The 23,728-nt window shown below is 37.9% G+C and overlaps 1 protein-coding gene across 1 annotated transcript in view; it reads left to right on the top strand.

Annotated features, from left to right (window-relative positions):
- Atg14 (autophagy related protein 14) overlaps nt 1–23,728 on the top strand; it is a 109,480-nt gene that overhangs the window by 23,466 nt on the left and 62,286 nt on the right. The window contains exon 2 of the mRNA XM_090375781.1: nt 6,549–6,611. Coding sequence (XP_090231907.1) covers nt 6,549–6,611 — 63 coding nt within the window. The remainder of the gene's footprint in view (nt 1–6,548; nt 6,612–23,728) is intronic.

The raw sequence follows: 23,728 nt of genomic DNA, 5'->3' as shown, positions 1-23,728 counted from the left end.
AAATAAAAATTTAAAACCCAAAACAAGAGTTGAGGCTAGTCAAAGTGACCAGATGTAGATTTATGGAGTTAAGATCAAATAAGTAATATTTTAAAATATAATGGCCAGACATTGGCTAAAATGCAGCCTAGAAGGAGATTAAGATGACACTCATGTGTGCCAGTCGCAATAAACATTAATAAATAAAAAATTTATATATATACTACTGTACATAAAACTGGGTAATTATAGTCAGTACAGTGGTCTCACTGTACTGAAACCTGCTATAATAACCCACAGTTTTATGTACAGTGTGTGTGTGTGTATATAATAAATTCTTTATTTATTAATGTTTATTGCAACTGGCACACGACTGTCATCTTAATCTCCTTCTAGGCTGCATTTTAGCCACTGTGTGGCCATTGTATAAAAAACCATTAAAAATATCTTAAAAAATTGCTTATTAAATTATTATATATGTGTGAAAACATAAGCAAACTACCATATTACACTGAAGAAATAAATATATAAAGTATAAGGAGAAAAAGTGGGGGGAAGAAGAACATAGGGGCGTGTGTTCTCACACAGCTATCATAACCGTTATTTCGGCATTCTCGGAATATTTACTTATGTTTATATTTCACTATTCTGCCGTCTTTCATAGCATCTTTTTTTTGAATAAACACAATAATTAATTATGAATATCTCATACTAATAATCAGTGAATCGATATAGTGACCATCGCAACTACAAAACTAGAAAATTCTCCGGGAACTCTTCGCAATGTTCCGGCCTGTTTCCATGTTCATACAATAATGGCTGCACTTCCTATGCTGCGCTTTACCATGTAAAAAGAATTAACATTATCACCTATGGGTGTGTACAATCAGTATCTTACTACTCTGTGGTGGGAATTGTGTGGGTTTTCACATTATTATGGTGAAATGAGTTTCCCCTTCCATGAGATATTCAATTATATATAAAAAAAAAAAAAAAATTTTCAGAAACTCATTACTCCTTATCTCATTTGCACATATTGTGTTTGTTGCAACTCGTGCATTCTGTGTTCTTCGCTTATTTATTAAAGCAGAAAAATCTAGATTTCATAGTTTTATTACTATTGGTAAAGTGCCAGGCCATCCAAAAGGTTTAAGTCTAAACGTTGAAGTAATGTTCCTAACACCAAATACAACTTCTTTAATTCAGCCATTTGATCAAGGCATTATATTACTCATTACATCAGAAAATTGTTACAATGGATTTTGAAAAAAATTGATATCTGAATCTGTTCAAATGTTAGAGGCATGGAAACATTTTTAAATTGTGGACTGCATTGGAATCATAGCTTTATCACTCAAAGAAGTAAAACAGTTAACATTAAATGCATGTTGGAAAAATGTATGGCCAGAGTCTGTTCATTCAGGAAATATGGTTGAACCGGTGCGATAGTAGAACTTGTTAATTCGGTTGGAGGGGAAGGTTTTGATCACATGACTATGAAGACATTCAAGAATTACTGGTAGAAAAAAAGGCTGGTGAAGCAAATTTGGTGGAAATGGCATCAGAGGTAAATCAATTCAGAAGATGATAGCGCAGATAAGTTCCAAATTTTACACTAAAAGGCATATACTTAGCTGAGCAATTGAATGCAGATCCTTCTAATGAAAGGAGCACAAAGTTCAAAAGGGAACTTCAAGAATGTTTAGCTAAATACCAAGAAATTTACAAAGCTCTATCAAGCAAACAAACCCAGATTACTGATTTTTTTTAAAGAGAGCAAAAAGTAGACTAAATCTAGATGCTGCAGAAGAAAGTTCAGAAGGTGATATTCTGCAGCAGACAAAAACGTTCTGTTTTGATTGTACTTTTAGCAGTGATGAAGAGGAAGAAAATTAAATGAACGTATATTATCTGACATAAGTATCACAGTTTGTAACGTAAAATGTTTGTTCAGTTATTACTATTTAAAGTTACTACTATTATAAAAATTAAGTTTCCGATAGTTATAAAAAAATGGTGTATTTTTGTTAGCTTTTGGAATGTAACCCCCTTTTTGTACTGGTTCTTAGTCCTCTATAACACAGTTTCGCACATTACATAAGATTTTGTGGCACCTGCCTAGCCAGGTGGGCAGGAGCAGCAGTGCATAGCACACTCTTTTTGATTAGACTGGGGTTCGAGCCCGTGACCACCAAATACGGAGGATGCAGGAAGGTCAGGGAATGACCACCGCATATCTCTGGAGCAATATGGCTTTAATTGCTAACGCTCCTTAAAAAAAAAAAAAAAAAAATCAAACCAAACACAAGATTTTGTAGGAACCAAACTACTGTGTTATATGAGGGTTACCTGTATTTAGAACTACACGATGCCTGTGTAATTTTGTTGATGTAATTTATATACTGTATTTGCTCTCAAATGACATGTGAGGGAAAATGTAATTAGCATAATATAGTTTTATTCAATAAAATTTTTCATAGTCAAAATATAGTACCTTTTTGGTTTCTAGAGAGATATCAAAATACACCATATAATTCATTTCATTAATGCAGCACATGGTGGTGGAATAGAAATATCTGTGTAATTTAAGTGAGGCCTCATGGTTCTCTGTTCCCAACTTCAAAATTTGCTAAACTAACTATTCCATACTTTTAACGGTCTTGTGATTTGATATTATTACAATATATAACTCTTTATTGACATTATATTTGGTCCTTGAGGTTGTCGCAGACATTCTCTCAGATATGCCAGCCAAGCTGTACTTGCTATCTGGGAGTCTAAAACGCTGATGGAATTGATATTCGGGTGACACTCAAGTCGAGTGGACCCAATTTTGGCGAAGTCCGGACGGTCTGTGATAGCCAAATCCTCTGCTTGCACGTTCACAATGGTGGGACTGTTAGTAATCCTGGGAATAACCTCCATGCACAAGTACATGGTGAGTGACCACCCAGGTGTGAACCAACGTAAGCAGGGGTCGAGGTGTGGCGCCCACACCATATGGAGGAACGCCACCCTTCTATGTTACCAGGCAGTACTAGGTGGTAGATGACTCTCATCAACCGGTGAAATACCACCACTTTGCTTATTGGAGGCTTGAAGTGGTGGAACCCATGTTTAGTCTCTAGAGCTAAGTTCCGGTCAACCCTTCCCCATTTCTTCCATCATGCAGTATGATTGATGACTTTTGAGGTTATGATGAACATTGTGGCGAGATCCAATATTCCTTACATTTCGAGGGTACAGCTCTAAAACGGTGTTCGCAGGCCGGCTGCTAATTAGTACATCGGACCGAACCTATTGGTAACTCTCTAGGAGGCTTCCAGATCAGCTAGTGTATAATCTTGCTACCTCTACTCTGCCAGATAGTGACTGGAGGGAGTCCAAGTAGTGTGTATGTGGGGAGCATTGTCGAGGCCACGTTATGTCAAGGATCTGGGTATATTCTTACCACGTGCACGCCATATCCAAAAATTTCATTACTTCATACTGCATGTCCCACTCACTTTTTCTTACTATTGAATACACCATGAATTGTCAAACTAATAGAGCAAGCTTATCTGCGAAAAGATCTAAACCTCCCAAGCACTTCCTAATTCATTTCACAAATATACGTGGTTTCAGTTCTAATCTCAATGATGTCCATTTCCACTTGCAGTCTGCCAAACCCCATGTACTTTTTCTGACAGAATCTCAGTTATCGGTTGATTCAACTACTGCTCATCTCAGATGCCCAAATTATTCGCTGTATGATTCCTTTCGCTTTAAAGGTGGTACTTGTGCATATGTCCGTTCTGATATTCCCTGTCAGAGACCTGGCAATTTGGAATCTCCTCTCTTTGATCTTCTCTGGCTTAAAATCTCTCTACCTCATTGTGTCAAATTCATCTGTTGTCTCTACTGTTCTCCCAACTCCACTAATCCCTTGTAGCTCTTTGACTTCCTCTCTTTGCAACTTGACTTTCTCCAGTCCATCTTTCCTAACAGTGAGGTAATTTTCCTTGGTGATTTTAATGTTCACAACTCCAGCTGGCTTCAGTTTTCTAGTCACACCGACCCAGCAGGTCGAGGTGCTGAGGCTTTTGAAATTACTAATGACCTAGCACAGATTGTTCATTTACCTACAAGAATACCAGACAATCCTAATCATACAGCCAATACGCTTGATCTTTTTCTCACAAACAACCCTTCTAAGTACATGGTCGAAGTGAGCGGTCATTTAGGCACTTCAGATCACAACTTGGTGATGGTCTCTTCTCCAATGGAACCTTTATCTTATGGCTATTTCCAAGCTCGTGTTGTTTGGCATTACAAGAGTGCAAAATGGGATGGCCTGCGAGATTTGTTTTCTTCTTTTCCTTAGTTGGATTACTGTTTCAAAACTTCTGATGTCAACGTTTGCTCAGATTGTGTCAGTGAAATTATTCTTGCAGGAATGGAATCCTTTATCCCACACTCCACTTTAAAATCTCGTCCTTTATCTAAACCTTGGTTTTCCAATAAATGTGCTAAGGCTGTTCAAGAGAAGATTGTTTCATATTGTGATTGGCTTGTTTCTAATTCTTCAGTTTTATTTTCTGCCTGCACCAAAGCTTGCAACAATTGTAAAGCAGTTATTAAGCAGTCCAAACTAGAGTTTGAACAGGCTAAGAGTAGAAAACTTGCTTCTTGCCCTAATGGTAGCCGGGCATTCTGGTCTTTTGCCAAAGCTATTGGCTGCAACTTTTGCCTACCTCTGTCCAAACCAGATGGTTCTGTTGTCACTTCAGCCAAGGATAAAGCTGACCTGCTAGCATCCCATTTTACTTCCAGCTCATGTATTAATGATCTTGGTAAAACACCTCCCACCATTTCCAACACGCTCCATTCAATGCCTCCTGTGGTCTTCCGACAAAAGGATATCAGAAGGATTTTGATGAATCTTGATGCTAAGAAAGCTCCAGGTCCTGATGGTATTTCTCCACTTGTTCTCAAAACCTGTGCTCCTTAACTTACTCCTATTCTTTGCCGCCTTTTTTTACTTTCTTATTCCAAAGGTGTTTTTCCTTCTGCTTGGAAATTTGCTCATATCCAGCCAGTTCCTAAAAAGGGTGACAAATCCCTCCCATCCAATTATTGTCCCATTGCAATTACTTCTACTCTTTCTAAATTAATGGAGAAATCAATTAACCGCCAACTCTTAAACTACCTAGAAACCTTCCGTGTGATCAATGATCGCCAGTATGGATTCCGTCAGTGGCAATCCACTGGTGATATTCTGACTTATGTTACCCATTTATGGACTAATTCAATGGAAAGGTTCGGTGAAACGCAAGTAGTTGCTTTTGATATCTCAAAGGCTCTTGACCGTGTTTGGCATAAAGGTCTTCTAAACAAGCTTCCATCTTATGGTTTGCCAACTGTTTTTAGTAATTTGTTATCCAGTTTTCTCTCTGATCGCTCACTGAGGGTGATGGTAGATGGCTCTCTGTCTTCTAACTTCTCCACTAATGCCGGTGTCCCCCAAGGTTCAGTTCTTTCCCCCACTCTTTTCCTCTTGTATATTAATGACCTTCTTCCCTTGACTGGAAATCCTATCCATAGTTTTGCCGATGATAGCACATTGCATTCCACTTTCCATTTTGAGAAACCTTGTCCTGCTCAATCAGCTTCAACTTCTCAAATCTGCTACCAATTCCTTAAATGCCGATCTTCAGGTAATTCTCCAGTGGGGCAAAGACAACTTAGTTGATTTCAACCTTTCTAAAACTCAGTCTTGTCTTATATCTCACAAAAAGGAGTCTTCTGCTCCTATGCTTATCTTTAGTGACACTCCGATTTCTAGGCAAAATGATATCTCTTTTGGGGATTACCCTGACTTCTAATCTATCTTGGCACAAGTAAATTACAAATATTGCTTCCTCTGCATCTAAAAAACTTGGTTTTCTCTTTTGCTCTCAGCGTTACTTTTCTTCCAAACAGTGCTCACTCTGTATAAATCACAAATCTGCACTGCCATGGAATATTGTTCCCGCATCTGGGGTTGTGCCCCCAAAACCTCTCTCAGGCTTCTTGATTCCATTCAGAAGAGGGCAGTTAGGTTAATTAATGATTCATCTCTAACAGAGTCTCTCCACTTGCTTTCTCATAGATGTACTGTTTCTGCTGCATGCCTCTTCTACAGATACTTCCATGGGCACTGTTCTTCTGAATTGGCTTCTATAATTCCTGCTCTCTCTTTCAAAACAGTCCGCACATGTGCCGCCACCAGCCAACATCCATTTACTGTCCAACTTCAAACCCACAGAACCAACTTTTCATCTTCCTCATTTATTCATTCAACTGCCATTTTCTGGAACAACCTTCCTTCATACGTTTTTCCTGAAAATTACAATCTACAGAAGTTCAAGTCCAATGTCAACAAATATCTTCTTTCGTCTTCTCAATCTCCAACCCAAGCACGGTACTAAGTACTATAGGATCTAATACCTCTCGTGTTTTGGGGTTCACATAAAAATTATATTTAAATGATAATTTTGTATGTTTATTTAAATTTGTGTTGCTATATATTTATGATAATTTCTTAACAGGTTTGCAGAAAAGAAACTTAGGCTGTATAAATTGACAAAAGAAAAATCAAAACTCTTAGAAAGGTAAGCAATAAATAGTTATTCTTTAACACCCACACACACACACACACACACAGTGGAAGATTGAGACTGTCTATTCTGTTAAATCAAAAATAGTAAGAGGTAAGTCATAGCATTTTTTATTATGGTTTCTTGTAAGTTCACTTTTCTTACAGATTTTAAATAAAGTTTGTAATTTTTTTTTTTTTACATTTTCTAAATGCACTGATATGCACATGTGTTATTATTATTATTTTTTTTAATTGTTGTTTTTTTTTAAAGCTGCTGTTAGCCAGTTCTGATAGTGTTTGGTACAGAGAATATCAATCATGTGCTGGAAATTTCTTCTCTTTGTTATATGAAACAATGGTAGCCAGTTTTGTGTAAATGTTTTTTACTTGTAAATAGCCAATTCTTAATTTGCTTTAAAACACTTTTGAAAACATTCAGCTTGCCTGATGATTGATTTCTTTTCTGTGAGTATTGTTTTTCCAAAATGTCTGACACTACTGTGGAGTGAGAGGACTTCCAATTTTTTAAGGAGAAAGCATTATTTTTTCTTCAAAGTGTTCTCTGCCTCTTATTGGCCTACAAGTTGTTCTTTAAATTGTTTATCAGGTGGTTCTTTAAATTGTTTACTTCCAGCTCATGTATTAATGATCTTCAAATTCTTCAAATTGCTAGTTGACGATTGCATTAACAATGATATAAATTTAATAATTGTGAGATAATTGAGACTACACTATTATATCATATGGTAGATATAAGTAATTTATTATTGAAATGCTACACAACCCTAAACAATTAAATCCAACCTTAACCTCATTACTAGTGCATGTAGGTAATCTTCCATAGTATATCCCAGTTCCTAAAAATCATCCCATAAAAAAAAATATATATATATACAGTGGAACTTCTCTATTACGAATTTCTCTATATACATATTTTTTCGCAAAACATTGCACCTTGAAACGAAATTACATGTAAAATTAACCCCATATAGCGAAGTGTTAGTCTCTCTATAACTAATTTTTAAAAAAATTAGTAAAAGAATTTTTGAAGATTTTCAAGCATTTACTGCTAAACAGCCGCTCAAATATACGACCTCCTTCCCTCTGAAATTACGCATTAGCATCTGGAATTAATCATCCTTTTAGTGAATACTTGTGGCCATTGACACACTTAGAAGGGTCTTTGTTTCATTTTTGTTACAGTTATAAAACCAAATGGGTTTTCTTAAAAGTGGTCATAAACTTTACAGTAAATAGGATAGATCTGTAAATTGATGTTGGCTCAGGGGAAAATGAAATTCGCTGCAGTAAGCCTTTAGCGTGCTGCGGCGGCAATACATAGAATGCTACCATAGTCGGTTTTTAGTAACGCCTACTGAGTGACATTTGCTTCTCACCTCAACCGTACCATGTGACCTTCCTGTCAATCATTATATGATATGTCCATTCTCATCTAACACGACTCCCAGTAGATGGTTTTCATGCATTTTTTTTTATTATTTTTTTATTTCGTTCTTTTAGAACAATTTGTCATCAATCACATGGGCTATATATGCTCTAGTGTTTTTTTTTTTTTTTTTCTGAAAAGTAACATACAGCATACATTAACCGTAAATTTTCTTTCATGTATATATGAATGAAAGTCGTATATTTCTTCAAAGTGATTGATAGGAAAAGTCACGTGATACTGTTTAATTGGCAATCGAACGTCATTGAGTAGGCGGTACTAACAATTCACTATATGGCCAGGCAGCGAAGTTTGCAGTGTATGTATGAGCAAGAGCTGAAGTCTAGTAATTTTTACATTTGCGGAAGCGCCTCTGTAGCCAGGTGGGAAGGAACAGCAGTGCGTAGTATACGCTTCTTGATTAGACCGGGGTTCGAGCCCGTCACCACCAAATACGGAGGATGCGGAAAGGTCAAGGAATGACCACCGCATATCTCCCGAGCAATATGGCCTTAGTTGCTAATGCTCCTAAAAACCAAATAACACATTTGCGGAAACAATGTCGAAGAGAAAGTGTTTAAGTATTAATGATAAAGTAAAGATTCTTCATGATGTTGACCAGGGTTTTAAGAAAAAAGATATTGCGTAGAAATATGGCATACCTGCAAGCAGCTTATCTACGATTTTAAAAAATCGAGAATCGATTTTAAATGCAATCGAAGGAGGAGCAGACAAGAAGCGAATTAAGTTGTGTATATATGAAGATGTTGATAAAGCTGTTCTAAAATGGGTGCAAATGATACGTGAAAAGAATATACCAATATCGGGTCCAATAATTAAGCAACAAGCTCTGAAATTTGCACAGTCCCTGGGACATACAGAATTTAATGCGAGCACTGGGTGGCTAGATAAATTTAAGAAGCACCACAGAATTGTGGAGAAAGTGTTAATGTAAGTGAAAAATACTGCAACAGTTGGAGGAATAATACTTTAAAGAAGATTTTGGAAGAATACGAACCTAAGGATGTTTTTAATGCTGACAAAATGAGTTTATTCTTTAAATGTTTACCGAATAGAACACTTGCGTTTAAGAATGATAAATGTGTTGGCGGAAAACAAAGCAAAGAAAGAATCACTGTGCTAGTTGGAGCAAATATGACAGGAAGTGAAAAATTAAGACTTAGTCATCGGAAAATCAAAAACCCAAGATGTTTTGGAGGCACAAAATCTTTGGAAGTTGACTGAACCTTTAATAAAAAAAGCATGGATGACCAGTGATATCTTTGAAGATTGGATATTAAAACTAGACAAGCGTATAACAAAAGAAAAAAGGAAAATCGTGTTGGTAACTGACAACTGTCCAGCACATCCTGCCAGTATTTCTGCCAAACTTAAAAGTGTGAAGTTATTGTTTTTACCACCAAACGTGACGTCAAAACTCCAGCCAATGGACCAAGGCATTATTAAAAATTTTAAATTTCATCATCGAAAGAGAATAATAGTGAAGATTGTCAATGCATTATCAGAAAATAGAAACTTGGAGGTTACAATTAACCTTAGAGATTGCATCTCTGAACTGGCAAAAGTTTGGACAAACGATATCACTGAATAACTATTCAAAATTGTTTTTCGAAAGTGGGATTTGCATTGAATACAGAAGTTGAACATCAACTGGATGAACAAGACGAACTGCCCCTTTCACAACTGAAAAACTTTTGGACATTATTAGAATCGTCCGGAAACATCGAAAATGAAATAACACTGGATAGTTATGTTTATGTAGATCAAGATCTGACTACAACAGAACATCCAAATGAAGATGAAATACTGCTGAACAGTGTTAGACGCGACCATGATCACAAAGAAATTAATGATGACTCTGAAGACACATCAGAACAACCCGTAGAAAAGCCAACTCGGGAAGAATTGATTAACGCTTTTAAAACGGTTCGTATGGGTCTACAGTTTTGTGAAAATGTTCCTGATAATGTTTTTAATGCTCTGAACAAATGTGAGGTTTTCTTTTAGAATTAGACAATTTTTTAATTGTACTATGCAAACGAAAATTAGATTTTTTTAAATTTGTGATACTTACCAGCGAAAATTGTGTAAAAGTAATTTAAATAAGTTTTTGAAATAAAATACATTAAAAATAAATGTAGATTCATTTTCATTTTATAATTAAATAAGTTTCTAATAAAAAAAGATTCTCTGTATAACTAAATTTCTCTAACGAATTTTTTCGCTGGATTTATTGAATTCGTTATAGGGAAGTTTGACTGTGTGTGTGTGTATATATATATGTGTATATATATATGTGTATCTTGCCATTGGCTGCACCAAAATCACCCATAACCTACATAAACCCTCTTTCAGACCACTCTAAGTATTTCCCAGAAATCTCCACTCCAGATCATATAAACAGGTAAACTTCTCCAACTTAATAGTATAGAAGAGTAATTCTCAACATTTCCAGCTAAACCATATTAATTAATTATGATATACTAATGGTCTTTGTAAAATATTGTTATTATTGTAAATTGTATATTATATACAGTGGTATATATCGTAAATATTATAATTAATACTCATTATGTCAAATGTTATCAAATTACCCATAAAGAATTATGTAACCCAAGTACCCAAAGTTAAAAACAAACTGTGGCCCCCAACTTCAATGATTGAATTAATTATTTAACATAATTAGATTAGTAATACAATTTTGTAAAAATAGTTGCTAGAAAATTGTAACTTGAACCTCACAGGTTCTAACCCTGTAAGGCCTGAAGACAGAAAACAATGAGTTCCCAAAATGTAGCCAGAATTGTTTAAGCGTTTGGCATCAATGCCAACACCTCAAGGTGTTTCACTCATTCAAATTGTAGCATTTCAATAAGAAATCACTTAATCTAAATTTACCATATGATATAATATTATAGTCTCAATTAATTATCTCACATTGATGAACAATCATGTAGTTCTCCTCTTTCAATTAATTAATTAATTAAAAACTTACAAAATTTGTTATAAATTTTTCAAAGGGAGTATGCAGTAAAATTTTTCAATTAAAATGAATGTAAATGAAATATTTTCAGAATTTATGTATTTAACACTTCTTTCACGAAGTGAGGAAGCTGATACAAAAGAACTGGCAATTCAAGTATTAGATAAAATATACTTATCTTTAAAAGAAACTAATAATATACAAGTACCCTGCTATCGGCAGATGGTAGATTTTATTACTTAACTAGTGTTAGATTACTATTTGTAATATAACACTAGTTAAGTAATATATTTGTATAGTAATGTAACACGACTTAATGTAATTGCAAGATAACCTGCAAGAATAATAATACAGATTCAGAGATTATAGTCTATTAGACCTTTTTTAAGCAAAAATAACTTTTTCATGTGGCTGTAATGTAAATACACTGCTTAATAAAATTAATAGAACAAAATGTTTTTCATGAATATTTTATTGTGAACAGTGTTGGCAAAGGTGAATATTTGATATAATAGCCATTCTGGCATGCAAATTCTGAGGATCTTTTTTAAGCAAAAATAACTTTTTCATGTGGCTGTAATGTAAATACACTGCTTAATAAAATTAATAGAACAAAATGTTTTTCATGAATATTTTATTGTGAACAGTGTTGGCAAAGGTGAATATTTGATATAATAGCCATTCTGGCATGCAAATTCTGAGGATCTAATAGAAAACGATCTACCACCTTAGAGCTTCACAAGTTCAAAGTATTTTACTATTTTTTTTGGCTCCAGAGTTTTCCCTATTTGCTGCTGAAAGTAATCTATACATTGTGTACAATTTATAACAACTATGTACAATGATTAATGATACATAAAAAGACTATATACAATGATGGTACATAAATAAATACTGGGCTTCGGAGTCCAGCAGACTAATCAATACATCAGGTAGGAGTAATCCAAAACAGAAACAGTCCAGCATTTTACTGAACCTCATGAGTAAAAATTCCTTTTCTCCATTTGAACAATTTCTCTGCATAGGTGGAGAAGGCAGTATAATATTCATAACAGTTAACCAATCTTGGCAGTTCAGAGCAGTCAAATACATTTGCGAGAAGTTGAAAGTTTAGTCTTAAATCATCGTACAGGGGACGTAGAAAGACGAGGTGCTCAACAGTTTCCCGAGCACCACAACTACAGAGAGGAGTGTTAATTAATCCTAGTAAGAACAATTTAAAGTTAAGACTGCCATGACCGGTATATAAAAACATAACGTATAAGCCAGGATTGAACCAGTCCATTTTCTTGTTGTAATCAACAACCTCAGCAAAAAACTTACAAAGAAAGGTCTCCCTACTCAAGGTAGAGGTCGACCAAGTACTTTGCCACACTCTACAACATTCATTTCTCATTCTTTTAATGTCAAATTTTTCTTGCGTCAGTATTATATGTTATGCCATTTATAACCACAGGAACATTTTACCTTCTACAATATAAAAGATAGTGTAACGTTACTTTATATTGGATTGGCAGTTGATGACTGAGGATCTGGAGAGCAGCTGTAGAAACAGTTTGACAAGCTCTTCTTACAGCGAGAAGGAAGGTGCCTCCGTAGCCAGGTGGGCAGGAGCAGCAGTGCATAGTACATGCTTCTTGATCAGACCGGGGTTCGAGCCCGTGACCACCAAATACGGAGGATGTGGAAAGGTCAGGGAATGACCACCGCATATCCCCAGAGCAATATAGCCTTAGTTGCTAATGCTCCTAAAAATCAAATAACAAGCGAGAAGGAAGAATCTTTGTGCTTGAATAAGATATTTTTGAACAATGGAGTTACTGATTCTGTATCCCCAGGCCCCAGCCGTAAAACACACAATTGGTATAAATATACAAGAGTAATATAATTTAATGGAAGATTTTTTTTTTTACACCAAAAGTACTCCTGGTAATCTTAATAATTTTATAGGTCATAGCTTTTATTTTCTGAAGTACATATTTTGCGTGGTAATTAAAATTAAGACGGTCATCAAAATAAATTTCTAAGTATTTATGCTGCCGAGTACTCCTAATCATTTCTCCATTCAACTTAATAACAGGTGGTCTATTCACATCAAGAGAACCCTTTAGCAACATTTGTTTTGTTTTATTAGTCGAGAGGCCCCGGGTGCCAAGCGTATTTTGAGGCCAAGCGATATTCTTGTGATAAATAGAGAGCTCTTGTAAAGAGACTGAAGTTATTTCCTTTTAAGTTCGCACATTTCTATCAACAGCTTTTCTTTAAAACTAGTTCTATACTTGAAAACCACTAGTTAGAACACAGAAAGGAAACACACCTTTCTTTTTCCTATATTTCTTGTTCTATTAATCAACTAACACTTCAACCGCTTGGCCTCCGAGCGGCACTGCTCCTGCCTCCCCGTGGCGGGGCTGGTAATCTGGGGGAAAAGTTATCCCCCAGTGCTAAAAGGAGCAACGATGGATAAAAATGAATATCCACCTCTTGAGCCTTCAAACTCAAGGCTAGATAAACCAAACAATGAAGACCTGAACCAACCAAAAAGGCTCCGAAGAGAACTGCAGTGCAATGAAATGCCAAACTTTCTGGTGATACTCTCTCTCCAACCAACCTGTCGGAAAATTATCACCATTTGTCATCCAAAGATTTCTGGAGTCGATTGCTGGAACACCAAAAATGGTTAAACGACTGCAATCTGGAGACCTATTAATTGAAACAGCCAACTCCAAACATTCTGAGTGGCTGCTCAAAACAACGACATTCGGTGGCCTGCCAGTATCTATTACTCCACACAACACCTTAAATTCCTCGAAAGGTGTTATAACTGAATGGGACCTACTTACAATATCAGAAGAGGAATTAGTTCAAGAACTGAGTAATCAAAAAGTAACCAACGCCAAACACATAATGACTAAAAAAGATGGAAATCTCGTCCCAACTAGGTCAATCATTTTAACCTTCAGTACCCCAGATTTGCCATCCTCAGTAAAAGCTGGCTATCTAAACTGCCGAATTCGGGCTTATATTCCTAATCCCATTCGTTGTTTTAAATGTCAAAAATATGGACATTCCCAACAAGCATGCAGAGGAGAAGCTATTTGTCCTATATGTGGTTCCAAGGAACATACACAAGCAGACTGTTCAGCATCAAGTCCCATTTGCCCCAACTGCAAAGAAAGTCACCCAGCATTTTCAAAATATTGTGAAATGTGGAAAACAGGTCCTTGAGGACCTGTTTTCCACATTTTCTGTGGACCTGTTTTCCACAGTTTCCTGTTTTCCAAACAAAAAATAGGTCCTTGAGGCTGTCACAGACATTCTCTCAGATATGCCAGACAAGCTGTACTTGCTGTCTGGGAGTCTAAAACGCTGATGGAATTGATATTCGGGTGACACTCAAGTCGAGTGGACCCAATTTTGGCGAAGTCCGGACGGTCTGTGATAGCCAAATCCTCTGCTTGCACGTTCACAATGGTGGGACTGTTAGTAATCCTGGGAATAACCTCCATGCACAAGTACATGGTGAGTGACCACCCAGGTGTGAACCAACGTAAGCAGGGGTCGAGGTGTGGCGCCCACACCATATGGAGGAACGCCACCCTTCTATGTTACCAGGCAGTACTAGGTGGTAGATGACTCTCATCAACCGGTGAAATACCACCACTTTGCTTATTGGAGGCTTGAAGTGGTGGAACCCATGTTTAGTCTCTAGAGCTAAGTTCCGGTCAACCCTTCCCCATTTCTTCCATCATGCAGTATGATTGATGACTTTTGAGGTTATGATGAACATTGTGGCGAGATCCAATATTCCTTACATTTCGAGGGTACAGCTCTAAAACGGTGTTCGCAGGCCGGCCGCTAGTTAGTACACCGGACTGAACCTATTGGTAACTCTCTAGGAAGCTTCCGGATCAGCTAGTGTATAATCTTGCTACCTCTACTCTGCCAGATAGTGACTGGAGGGAGTCCGAGTAGTGTGTATGCGGGGAGCATTGTCGAGGCCACGTTATGTCAAGGATCTGGGTATATTCTTACCACATGTACGCCATATCCAAAAATTTCATTACTTCATACAGCATGTCCCACCCACTTTTTCTTACTATTGAATACACCATGAATTGTCAAAATAATAGAGCAAGCTTATCTGCGAAAAGATCTAAACCTCCCAAGGACTTCCTAATTCATTTCACAAATATACGTGGTCTCAATTCTAATCTCAACGATGTCCATTTCCACTTGCAGTCTTCCAAACCCCATGTACTTTTTCTGACTGAATCTCAGTTATCAATTGATTCAACTACTGCTCATCTCAGATGTCCAAATTATTTGCTGTATGATTCCTTTCGCCTCAAAGGTGGTACTTGTGCATATGTCCGTTCTGATATTCCCTGTCAGAGACTTGGCAATTTGGAATCTCCTCTCTTTGATCTTCTCTGGCTTAAAATCTCTCTACCTCATTGTGTAAAATTCATCTGTTGTCTCTACCGTTCTCCCAACTCCACTAATCACTTGGAGCTCTTTGACTTCCTCTCTTTGCAACTTGACTTTCTCCAGTCCAACTTTCCTAACAGTGAGGTAATTTTCCTTGGTGATTTTAACGTTCACAACTCCAGCTGGCTTCCGTTTTCTAGTCACACCGACCCAGCAGGTCGAGATGCTGAGGCTTTTGCAATTACTAATGACCTAGCACAGATTGTTCATTTACCTACAAGAATACCGGACAATCCTAATCATACAGCCAATACGCTTGATCTTTTTCTCACAAACAACCCTTCTAAGTACAAGGTTGAAGTGAAAGGTCCTTTAGGCACTTCAGATCACAACTTGGTGATTGCCTCTTCTCCAATGGAACCTTTATCTCATGGCTATTCCCAACCTCGTATTGTTTGGCATTACAAGAATGCAAAATGGGATGACCTGCGAGACTTCTTTTCTTCTTTTCCTTGGTCTGATTACTGTTTCAAAACTTCTGATGTCAACGTTTGCTCAGATCGTGTCAGTGAAATTCTTCTTGCAGGAATGGAATCCTTTATCCCACACTCCACTTTAAAATCTCTTCCTTTATCTAAACCTTGGTTTTCCAATAAATGTGCTAAGGCTGTCCAAGAGAAGAACGTTGCATATCGTAATTGGCTTGTTTCTAATTCTTCAGTTTCATTTTCTGCCTACACCAAAGCTCGCAACAATTGTAAAGCAGTTATTAATCAGTCCAAACTAGAGTTTGAAGTAGAAAAAGCAGGCTAAGAGTAGAAAACTTGCTTCTTGCCCTAATGGTAGCCGAGCTTTCTGGTCTCTTGCCAAAGCTATTGGCCGCAACTTTTGCCCATCTCTGCTCCCACCTCTGTCCAAACCAGATGGTTCTGTTGTCACTTCAGCCAAGGATAAAGCTGACCTGCTAGCATCCCATTTTACTTTGAGCTCATGTATTAATGATCTTGGTAAAACACCTCCCACCATTCCTAACACGCTCCATTCAATGCCTCCTGTGGTCTTCCGTCAAAAGGATATCAGAAGGATTTTGATGAATCTTGATGCTAAGAAAGCTCCAGGTCCTGATGGTATTTCTCCACTTGTTCTCAAAACCTGTGCTCCTGAACTTACTCCTATTCCTTGCCGCCTTTTTTCACTTTCTTATTCCAAAGGTGTTTTTCCTTCTGCTTGGAAATTTGCTCATATCCAGCCAGTTCCTAAAAAGGGTGACAAATCCCTCCCATCCAATTATCGTCCCATTGCAATTACTTCTACTCTTTCTAAAGTAATGGAGAAATCAATTAACCGCCAACTCTTAAACTACCTAGAAACTTTCCGTCTGATCAACGATCGCCAGTATGGATTCCGTCAGTGTCGATCCACTGGTGATATTCTGGCTTATGTTACCCATTTATGGACTAATTCAATGGAAAGGTTCGGTGAAACACAAGTAGTTGCTCTTGACATCTCAAAGGCTTTTGATCGTGTTTGGCATAAAGGTCTTCTAAACAAGCTTCCATCTTATGGTTTGCCAACTGTTTTTAGTAATTGGTTATCCAGTTTTCTCTCTGATCGCTCACTGAGGGTGATGGTAGATGGCTCTCTGTCTTCTAACTTCTCCACTAATGCCGGTGTCCCCCAAGGTTCAGTTCTTTCCCCCACTCTTTTCCTCTTGTATATCAATGACCTTCTTCCATTGACTGGAAATCTTATCCATAGTTTTGCCGATGATAGCACATTGCGTTCAACTTTCCATTTTGAGAAACCTTGTCCAGCTCAATCAGCTTTAAGTTCTCGAAAATCTGCTGCCAATTCCTTAAATGCCGATCTTCAGGTAATTCTCCAGTGGGGCAAAGACAACTTAGTTGATTTCAACCCTTCTAAAACTCAATCTTGTCTTATATCTCGCAAAAAGGATTCTTCTGCTCCTATGCTTATCTTTAGTGACACTCCGATTTCTAGGCAAAATGATATCTCTTTTGGTGATTACCCTGACTTCTAATCTCTCTTGGCACAAGCACATTACAAATATTGCTTCCTCTGCATCTAAAAAACTTGGTTTTCTCTTTCGCTCTCGGCGTTACTTTTCTCCCAAACAGCTGCTCACTCTGTATAAATCGCAAATCCGCCCTGCCATGGAATATTGTTCCCACATCTGGGGTGGTGCCCCCAAAACCTCTCTCAGGCTTCTTGATTCCATTCAGAAGAGGGCAGTTCGGTTAATTAATGATTCATCTCTAACAGAGTCTCTCCACTCGCTGTCTCATAGACGCACTGTTTCTGCTGCATGCCTCTTCTACAGATACTTCCATGGGCACTGTTCTTCTGAATTGGCTTCTATAATTCCCGCTCTCTCTTTCAAAACAGTCCGAACACGTGCCGCCACCAGCCAACTGCCGTATTCTGGAACAACCTTCCTTCATACGTATTTCCTGAAAATTACAATCTACAGAAGTTCAAGTCCAGTATCAACAAATATCTTCTTTCGTCTTCTCAACCTCCAACCCAAGCACGGTACTAAGTACTATAGGTTTAATACCTCTCGTGTTTGGGGTTCTCATAAAAAAAAAAAAAAAAGGAAAAAAAATTCAAAAATATTAAATTGAACACAAAGTCACATACCCTGAGGCACGTAGACAGGTTATGTTGACCATGCCCAGTCGTTCATATGCATCTCACACTTGAAGCGTTATTACAACAGCAGTACAAACAGATGTATCAATACCCCCCAGCACATCTATGGCTAATTGGGTTAAAAATACATTATCAAATTCAGGAAAAGACACACAAACTAAAACCAGTGAATCGACCAACACTCCAATCAGCATCCCAACTGATACTTGGACACTCTCGCATGATAAAGAAAAATTAAAAACTACCAAAGAAAACAAGAAACCTGAATCATCCACCAATAGTATGGAAGTCGACGTGCACTCAGATCTTGAAGAACCCATACTAGAACTCCATGCAAATGACACTATGGATACTGGGTGCCCCAGCTTCCCAAAAAAAGACCGGAAAAAGTGCTCAAACAAAAAACAGTCTGATGAATCATCCTCAACTAAACCTAAATGAGCCACAGTATCTTACAATGGAATTGCAGAGGTTTTCGTTGCAACACTGACGATATTAAATACCTAATTAACAGATTTTCTCCAGCTGCCTTCTGTCTACAGGAAACTTACCTGACCTCACAAATTTCTCCTTCGATAAAGAACTATTGCCTTTATCGAAGAGATCGAAATACCGCTAATGCTGCCCATGGTGGTGTAGCAAGCCTAGTAAACTCGAAGATCCCAACTAGGCATATCACACTCCAAACTGAAATTGAAGCTGTTGCTGTTCGCATAACTCTCCATAATGCAATAACACTTGTCTCAATCTACCTACCACCAAACCGTATTTACTCTTTAAAAGATCTTGAAGACCTCTTTATACAGATACCTCCACCTCTCTGTATATTAGGGGACTTTAACGGGCACCACCCATTATGGGGCTCTCCTAAATTGGATAGATGGGGCCGATTAATTGAAAGCTTTTTAGAGGCACTAAATTTCAGTATACTCAATACTGGTGCACCGACACACGTACAGCTCCCAGCAGGACACACTTCAGCAATAGATCTCTCGATTTGTTCACCACTACTAGTCCCAACCATAGAGTGGTATGTAATAAATGATCCCATGGGCAGTGACCACTTCCCAATAGTATGCAACTTTCTGAAAGCAAAGACTCCATCAATTCAGCCCTGCAGAAAGTGGAAATTTGTCCGAGCAGACTGGGCAAAATTTCAATCATCAATCGATCTTGATGAAGAAAAAATCCGCCTCCAACATATTGATGAAGTGACAGAATACATCACGTCGCATCTTCTAAATGTGGCTAAGAACACAATACCACTATCAAATCCTCCGGGCCGAAAGCATCATAATTACTGGTGGAATGACAAATGCACCACAGCAAAGAGAGCAAAAAATAAAGCCTGGAATTTGTTTCGGCAATGTCCGAGCACAGTCAATCTCATTAATTACAAGAAATTAAGGGCAAAAGCACGCTTCATACAAAAGCAAGCAAAAAAAGAATCCTGGATCCGTTTTGCCTCAAGTTTTCACAGAAATACTGATTCCAAAATAATATGGAAAAAAATTAGACAGCTGTCTGGTAAGTTTCCTACCATACCTTCTCCAATTCTCTCTTGGAATGGGAAAGATCTCTCTAATCCAGTAGATATAGCTAATGCTTTGGGCAATACTTTTGCCGAAATCTCAGCAGCAACAGCCTATCCTACCTCATTCCAAAGAATTAAAAACACTGAAGAAAAACATGGTATTCACTTCAAAACTGCCTGTCTTCTCCCATATAACAAACCTCTGCAATATTCTGAACTTTTACATGTCATTAAAACCGCCCGAAATGGTGCTGCCGGGCCAGATGGGATTTATTATGTCATGCTACAACATCTTGATGACAAAGCTTTGCGCTGCCTCCTGGTCTTTTACAATCGCATTTTTTTAGAAAATGTTTTTCCAGCTACTTGGCATCACTCTACAGTTTTGGCTTTCCTGAAACCTGGAAAAGATCCATCCAACCCCAATAGCTATAGACCCATATCTCTCTCAAGCTGCCTCAGCAAAATTCTTGAAAAAATTATCCACAGAAGACTTGTCTGGATTATTGAGTCGGAACAGCTAATGAGCCATAACCAATATGGCTTCCGTCAAAACAGGTCATGCTTAGATCTTATGGTCAAGGCTGAATTTGCCATACGTAATGCTTTTGTCAAACGTGAACATCTAGTAATGGTTTCAATAGACATAGAGAAGGCTTTTGATACCACATGGCGGTATGGTATACTTAGTGATCTTTACCTTCTCGGACTACGAGGCAACCTTCCTATATTTATTCAGAACTTCTTACATACTAGATCATTTCAAGTTCAATACCAACATGCCCTTTCCACAACTTTCATCCAAGAAGAAGGTGTTCCACAGGGATCAGTACTGAGTGCCACTCTTTTTGCTCTGAGAATAGATTCTATCACTAAGCAGCTTCCAAATACAGTTGAGACTTACCTTTATGCAGATGACCTTTCCATCTCCTGTCATTCTCAAAACATGAGGTCTATTGAAAGACAGCTTCAGATAGCACTTAATAAAATTCAACAGTGGGCGAGCCTCAATGGCTATCGGCTCTCACAGCAGAAAACAGTTGCCATCCACTTCTGTAGACAACGCAAACTTCATCCAGATCCTGAACTTCAAATTTCTAACATCGTTGTCCCAGTCACCAGCAACATCAGATTTCTTGGATTAATCCTTGACAACAAGTTAAATTTCCTAGATCATATTAAAAATGTACGGACCTCATGTCTAAAGAAGTTAAACATACTCAGAGCTTTATCTGCCCAAACGTGGGGTGCAGATTGTACCTCGCTTCTTCGTTTATACAGGGCATTAATCAGATCCCGTCTCGATTATGGTGCTCCAATCTATGATTCTGCCAGAAAGAGCGCATTACGCTGGCTTGATCCAATTCAGCACAGTGCTTTGAGAATTGCAACTGGTGCATTCAGAACATCGCCAGCACATAGTCTCTACATTGATGCTCATGAGCCCCCACTAACTTTACGCAGGAAAACACTGTTACTCAAATATGCTGTCAAGATACAAAGTTGTGCCTCTCATCCCGTTCAGTCATACCTTTTCAACCCACCATTAGAAATCCTATACAGAAACAAACCTAGTATAGTAAAGCCAGCTGGTCTTCGCCTTCTTGAATTGGTGCAAGTTTGGAATATTTCCATCCATTCCGTAAAGCAGGTGGCAACTTATACTCAGCCACCATGGGCTCCTCCTCCTCTTCCAACCTGTGACACTTACCTCTGTCAATGGAGAAAGAATACTTTGCAAGCATCAAATGTCAACCAAATTCATGCAGTTCACACTCAAAGATATACTGATTTCTCCCCAATTTATACAGATGGCTCTAAATCTAATTCAAATGTTGGAGCAGCTGCAGTGTTTCCGAATACAACTCTATCAGTTTCCCTTCCATCAGAATTTAGTATATTTTCTGCTGAATTATATGCAATTAAACTAGCTTTGGAAAATCTCTGTTCTGACAGTTCCTTCAAATCAGTTATTTACACTGATTCCCTCAGCTCAATCATGTCGTTATGTAATTCCTCAGATGAAGTCCACCCTATTCTTAATAAAATCAGAAGCTTATTACTGCAAATTAAAGAACGCAACCAACTGGTCACTTTTTGCTGGATTCCATCCCATTCTGGTATTTTAGGCAATGAACTGGCCGATAAAGCTGCAAAAAATCCAACTACTTTTGATTTAACCAATATCCCTGTTCCAGCATCAGATTATGCACTAACTGTTCATGCTGCTTGCCTATCACAATGGACAGCACTCTGGCACTCTCAGACTAATAATAAACTCTTTCAGTTTAAACATGATCCAAAAATCTGGCGCTCCAGTATCCGTACATCGAGACAAGAAGAAGTAGTCCTTTCAAGGGCAAGAATAGGACATACCCATCTGACCCACCTTCATTTACTCACAGGAGATGATCCACCACAATGTACACATTGTTCTAATAATTTGACTGTAAAACATATTCTTATTGGCTGCCCCTATTATAAACAAGCCAGAACTTCATCCTTGATCTCACTGGTTAATCTCCATAAACCAATAACTCTTGAAAATCTCATTGGTGATAAGGCAAATATTTCTGAATTTTTTGACTTTCTCAGGAAAACTGGGCTTTTCAATTATTTCTGATTTCAGATTTTCTTTTGATTTAGGGAAAACTCATGTTTTAATATAATAAGTGAATAGGCACATTATAGCCTTAGCAGCTTATGTGCCATTAAGCCTCCAGAACAACAACAACAATTAGTCGAGATTTGAAGTTTTATGTGTTTGACACCAGATATTCAAGTCCTCTAGAACTTCATTTGCTCTGCACACTAGCTCCTGGCAGGAATTCCAAAAATCAGAATAACAAGGTCATCTGCGTAAGCTACCAGAAGGATGTCATCTCGATCAACCGAGAGCCACCCATCAAGGACTGTGTTCCAGCATACCGCCAAGAACAGAGCCTTGAGGGCAGCCCCTAGAAACAGATCTAGAGATAGAGCAGAATCCTGAGGAAACTGTGATGCTGTGAGAATCAAAGTAATTTGAAAGGAGACTGTAAATAGGAGCAGAAACGCTGGACCTCGCCAGGACACTCAGCCACCAAACAGTGTTGAATGCCCCTTTGAAATCAACAAAAAGACAGAGGACATATTTGGAATTTTGAACAGAACTCAAAACCTGACAAATAGCACCAACAGAAGACCTTTCACAGGTAAAGCCAAATTAGGTTTCTGTCTAAATAGTAATTTGGAAGAAGAGAAACAATTAATTTTTCCAAGACTTGGCCAAGGATGGGCAGCAGTGCAATGGGCCTGTAAGAGGCTGGATCATTGGAGGGTTTGTCAAAGGACTTAAGCAGAAGTCTAGCCTGTTTCCAAGCCAGCAGGAATAATCCCCGAAGACAGAAAGGCATTCAAAAGATTTAATATAATTAATGGGCAATTTTTCCAAAATCTTTTGAGTACAGAAACCTCAAGGAGATACTGTCCATCCCTTAAGGTTGAGATAGCAGATTCCAGCTCAGTATCTGTAAAAGGAGCTTTGATTCGGGGACCCTTGGTATGATAAATGATCTAATCTCATTGTAGTTTGGATGGTGTTTTTACGGGAGGCAGTGTCCTCATGGGGCAAGCCATCCAAGATGGCATTAATTGACAAACTCCAGTCCAGGGTTTCATTACCATTTACAATAATAGAAGAAAGAACATTGCCAGGATGAACCTTGTTAGTAAGAAGTTTGTAGGGTAATCCCCATGGATTGCCCTACAAATGTTATGCTGAACAAACCTTGCCCGGGCAAGTTTCTTCTCTTGGAAAATGGTATTGAAATAACTTCTAATGGATTTATACAACCCACCATGTCTGTCAATCTCATCTCTGGGCCTGTTTGCTCTTTGGCTCACCTCTTTGCTCTCTGAAAATTACTACAAGCATTTTATAAATTTCTTGTGAGAACTGTGAGATTTTGGATCCACCATGAAATGCTATTCATTTTTTTTCTTTTTTAGAGTGGTCTCACAGACAGTGATTAGAATCTCTTGAACCCTAGAAGCCTGCAT

The sequence above is a fragment of the Mastigoproctus giganteus genome, chromosome 6 (assembly GCF_048544385.1).
Source record: "Mastigoproctus giganteus isolate SK-2022 chromosome 6, ASM4854438v1, whole genome shotgun sequence".
NCBI lineage: Eukaryota > Metazoa > Arthropoda > Arachnida > Uropygi > Thelyphonidae > Mastigoproctus > Mastigoproctus giganteus.
This window is presented reverse-complemented; position numbering and strand designations above follow the sequence as displayed.